At 32.6% G+C, this 4,941-nt stretch overlaps 1 protein-coding gene across 2 annotated transcripts; it reads right to left on the bottom strand.

Moving 5' to 3' along the window:
* Positions 1–619: 619 nt before the first annotated feature.
* On the bottom strand, positions 620–4,683 carry LOC109081360 (transmembrane 4 L6 family member 5-like). Of its 2 annotated transcripts, XM_042738914.1 has the most exons (6): positions 4,297–4,672; positions 3,809–4,003; positions 3,248–3,316; positions 2,939–3,093; positions 1,743–1,935; positions 620–1,122 (listed from the first exon to the last, which is right to left on the bottom strand). In XM_042738914.1, the coding sequence occupies exons 2-6, from the start codon at positions 3,983–3,985 to the stop codon at positions 1,108–1,110; spliced, it is 609 nt and encodes a 202-aa protein (XP_042594848.1). In that variant the 5' UTR covers positions 3,986–4,003; positions 4,297–4,672; the 3' UTR covers positions 620–1,107. The 2 variants fall into 2 exon arrangements, with proteins under 2 accessions (XP_042594848.1, XP_042594847.1); XM_042738913.1 differs by lacking the exon at positions 620–1,122 and having other exon boundaries at positions 1,616–1,935; positions 4,297–4,683.
* Positions 4,684–4,941: the final 258 nt, after the last annotated feature.

Here is a 4,941-nt window from a genome sequence, read left to right as displayed (position 1 = left end):
ATCCTTGCTGAATAAAAGTATAAATTTTTTATTTATAATAAAAAGTTTTAAAAAATTGTGTGTGTGTGTGTGTATGTATATATATATATATATATATATATATATATATATATATATATATATATATATATATATGATTATAATCTTATATGCTATTTATTATTTTAAGAAATAATTTTCACTAAATTTCACAATTTAATTAGCTTCATACAAATGTTGATGATGACCAAACCAATAACCTGCAGGCATTTTGTGACATATATATCAATAAAACACTACAGTACATACTATTTTCTCCTAACAAACATATGGTTAGTAGAGTGAAGGACTGTGGGAATTTTCTTCCTCTTGTTGCCATTAGGATAAATGCCGTTTTCTCTGAAAAAGTTGCAGCTTGAAATAACCTGAGGTCATGATTGTGATGTTGTGTCAGATGCATGTGTTAATTAAGTGTTAGTTTGTTTTGTTTTTCTGACACTTTTCACAATACTTCTGTATTATGAACAGTCATTCCGAAATGTGTTTTTCTTGACAAGTGTGCTGCTTGCATATTCAATTAAAATCAATGCAGTTTAGTGTAATTCAGTTACTTCCTCAACAATACCTTTACACAATGAGGTGTTCATACAGTTAGTTTTTAATCTTGTAGAAATCAAATATTAAAAATAACATCTTCTAACACTAAGCATTTCAGTATCAACACATACATATACATGAAATTACATTACTATACAGTGCATAAATATTAAAGTGCATTCTGAATATATATTACTATAAAGACTATTTGAAACAGCTTATTGTCTCTATGCTTTTAGTGGATTATTCAAGGTATTTTATCTGTTCAAGTGTTTCTGGGATTCAAAGTTTACTGTCACTAAAATCACTCTTAAGACTGGACGTGTGTGATGATAGTGCAGTAAAACACTTAATGGATGTGAAAACTGGCTTTCGCAATCCACTTCCCATTTCTATTTTCTCTCTCTCTCTCTCTCTCTCTCTCTCTCTCTCTGTTTAAAGTAAGTTAAGCAGTCATAGCTGGCTTTTTAACCCCAAAAAAGTCCTTCTCATTCTCACATGGAGAGGAAATAAATAGAACCTCTAGTCATTTCAAGCAGGAACAACCTAAAAAAGAGAAAAGTAGATATTTTTCAGTTGTGGTATAAATGTAAAAATGCAATTTTCTGAACTTTAGAGTGGATTTTGACCCATTTAAGGGATACTTGCATATAAATTCATTATTACTTTTATTTACAGTTAAAGCATTCTGCCAAATGTTCTTATAAGCATTTATGTATATTACAAGCAATTTAAATATATAACTTTTATTAAAACTTCTAATGCATGTATTAAAAAAAATGAAATTATAAAGTATAGTATATTTAAAATATACAGTATTACCCTTAATAGAAGTTAAAACACTACAATCAAGTACATTACATGTGCTTTAGTATGCTAGTCAACACTGTAACTGTACACTGTAATACAAAAATACTGTAAGTGTACTTCTATAAAACTTGGCAAAATTAATAAAAATAATGATTTAAAATCCTTTAAAGTAAAACTTTTAATTTGACAATATTACAAAGTTCACTTAAGAAGCACAGTCATGAAGTTGTACTCTCTTCAAGTGTACTTTTATTTCATTAATATTACATTATCTTAGAGTAGATTTGAAGTACGCTACAAGTGCACAGTGAATTCACTGAAGTCTTCTTCACAAGGCTCTTTGTGAACATCTGTACCTTATTCTTGCAGAAGCTGGGTCTGCACATGAACTCCAGTAAGGCGATGAGGAGATGAAGAATGCAGAAAATGAGCTGAAGGCCACTCGCTGCCATGAGGACAGAGAAAAGAGCCATATTCCAGACCACAACACGTCGAGGCTCCACACAGGCAGATGGCCACCGCTCCGGAGCATAGAGGTAAAGCTGCTCTCTGCGTGAACATGTGCTTGAGTTATTTACATGTACTATCATAATGCTTGAGAGCACTGGACACAAAACAAAAAGAACAGCACATATTAGCACTACCAGTCTTGGGAAGTAACTAGTCACGTGTAACTAAATTAATGTCATTTAATTACAAAATATATGTAATCAGTTACAGTTACTTTGAAAAAAAAAAAGTAAATAAATTGCAGTTACTTATGAAAATGTTAACAATTTGTTTGTTTTTTTCACGCACATACAAATTTAATTGACTTCTTTCATAAATTGCAGTGACTGCTCTAAAATATGAGACACCGATGTTTCTAGACTTTAGTACAAAAATAGAACAGGACACATGCTTATTCAATAACTGTTTTATTTCCTATTTGGGTTTATGTGTATGCTTTATTTTTTATTTGTATTTTTTTAAGATTAACTGTTAGATGCCAGTGTTTCCTCTCATAACTACGCAAAGATTTGATTTCAAAAACAGTATCATAGCTACTAAACTATTCCTTGTTATGGTTTTAAATCTGTATTTAATCTCATTTGATCTCTGATTTTGTGGTGGCTATGCTTTAAAATTAAATTATAATCGTATTTCAAGTGATTTTGAAACTGCCTGCTTTACTGTACATGTTTGAAAATGAATACGGTTAAAAACATTAGAAATTTGGAAAAGGAATCAAAAACTAACCAAATGTAATCAGTTACATTACTTTATTGAAGTAATTGAAATAGTTACACTACTTGTTACATTTTAGATAGGGTAACTTGTAATCTGTAACAAAGTAACCTTTCAAACACTGAACAATAAAAGCTAACTTCATGTGGAGTTAAAATCACACTTTAATGCACACATAATGGACACATCAGGTTTAATGTCTGATTTGTTTCTCAGTGAAACAAAACAATACTAATGTTGACACTTTTGCCTACTGAATGAATAACAGTAAATTAGCTTTTTGTAAAAATAGTGAAAGAATCTAGCAATCTGAGGTCTGACTCACCCAGTTTTGACTTGTTTTAATGGCCGTCCCCACTTTAGGCCATCAGTGCTGTTGTGTAAACAGAGGGGTCCCAGCACCAGCCCTGTCCCGCTCACCACGAAACACAAGCCAGCTGCCAGAATAGCCAAACATGTGTAGCCCAACTTACGCAAAACCTATAAAAAAAAAAAAAAAAAATACAAATCCCCAAAACACTGTTCAGTGATGTGGCATCATTAGGAAATAATATTTGTTCAAAGTATCATGTTAATCAATTATTGTTCAAATGATGATGCAATACAACAAATCCACGCAATACAGTTCTCTTACCTCAGTAGTAAAATAACAGCATCCTTTCTTTTCGTAGTGTGTTGTAAATCCTCGCGCAGCCACAAGCACCTGACAAAACACACAACAGCCATCAGCGCAATACTGGACGGTCTGATGTAAAATACACAACAGATGTCACATGACATGTAAAATAGGCTATCTTTGTTCTGTTGTATATTCTATTATATACCATGGTCTGATTGTATATTAGATTCTGATTGGCTGGCAGATGTGCATTAAAACCGTTTAATGCATAGGCTGTGCATTATCTCTTACTTCTATATAATATGCATAATTATACAATGTTTTATTCAATTACATAGAACACATACTTATAATACATTTTGATTACTTAATGTTATTATTATTATTCAGTAAATATCTAATATAATAATTTAATAACAATATTCTTATTCATACTGAGTATATATAAATACATTATTGAATACTACATTTACTATATTCCAGTAATAATTATATAATTGTTTTAATATCAAAATATTATAGAATAGTATCAGATCTCCTACAAACCAAACAAAAGAAAAGAACAGATGAGCTCACCAGAAGCCCTGATGCCCAGATCCCAGAGCACCACATGGCCTCTCTGGTCACATGATTCTCTGTCAGGTACTGATACTTCAGATCAGGAAACAGCAGCAGTGCATTTGCCAGCATGCAGACGATGGCTATAGGGATCAGAGCCATTCCCACAGACCTGGAGCAGTGACCGGTACACATCTCAGCCGCCCAGCGATCCTGCATCAAAACACCACCAGAGAGAGCAGGTGAACTCACTGCATCACTGCTGGATCTACACTGCAGTTCACTAGTGTTTTATTGTTGTTTGTTTGTGAGTATACAGTATGCAATGTTGTCCTAGTGTTCAATCAGAGTAACAAAACAAACTATGTTACTATATGAATTTCATTAGAATTTAATTTAACCATTAGATAACAAAAATAAATGAAGTTATAAGTATATTTAAAAGCTACATAAAAAGTGTCCAAATGTTGGACTCAATGTGTATGGAAATAATGAAAAAATCCTACCTGTTCTGTGACTGTAGAATATAGTTTTAGGATGAAAATCTGCCAGCAGAGAAAGCAGGTGTGTTGTGAGGAAAGCTAAGTAGAGTCTTCAGCCGTGAGCCTTTGATTATTCCAAGATGAGGAACTTTGCCTGCTTAAATACAGCTGAGTGTTTCCTACCCACGATTCTGTGACACACACAAACAGCTGAGGATGGTGAAACTAAAAGAGTCACACTGCACTCATGAAAAACTCACACCATACTAACCACTGGCGGTCAAACGACAGCAAATAAGAAATATCAAACCACTTTAATCATGACATAAATGTGCACCAGTCTGCAAAATTACAGTATACTAAATGTACAAACAGAGAAATCCCAGCAGGCTTACTTATAGGCATATTTTAATTACATTCGTTTTAATATTTGTTGTGCTTTAAAGCACACTTATTTTATGTACTGACTATATATTAAAGCCCATGTAAACATGACATACAAGTCAGGCTTCAGAAAATTATTGATAGTGTACATGATTTGTACAACAGAGCTATTTTTATGGTCTGCTTTGGAGCGTGAAAGGTTATAATTGCACAGAAAAGCGTGACTAGTTCAACTCTTGAAAATGTCTCATTTTGTTTTCCATGGAAGAAAGTAAGTCATACCGG

This window comes from Cyprinus carpio, chromosome B15 (genome assembly GCF_018340385.1).
Source record: "Cyprinus carpio isolate SPL01 chromosome B15, ASM1834038v1, whole genome shotgun sequence".
Classification (NCBI taxonomy): Eukaryota; Metazoa; Chordata; class Actinopteri; order Cypriniformes; family Cyprinidae; genus Cyprinus; species Cyprinus carpio.
The sequence above is the reverse complement of the archived record's forward strand: the minus strand, read 5'-3'. Positions and strand labels throughout refer to the sequence as shown.

What these genes read in the sequence shown, in the direction of transcription:
- LOC109081360 (XM_042738913.1), bottom strand. Translation starts at nt 3,985, where the DNA reads ATGTGTACCGGTCACTGCTCCAGGTCTGTGGGAATGGCTCTGATCCCT. An exon ending in GCTGTTATTTTACTACTGAG is followed by an intron (nt 3,094 to 3,247) that starts GTAAGAGAACTG and finishes TTTTTTTTATAG; the next exon opens with GTTTTGCGTAAGTTGGGCTA. An exon ending in TTAAAACAAGTCAAAACTGG is followed by an intron (nt 1,936 to 2,938) that starts GTGAGTCAGACC and finishes ATGTTCACGCAG; the next exon opens with AGAGCAGCTTTACCTCTATG.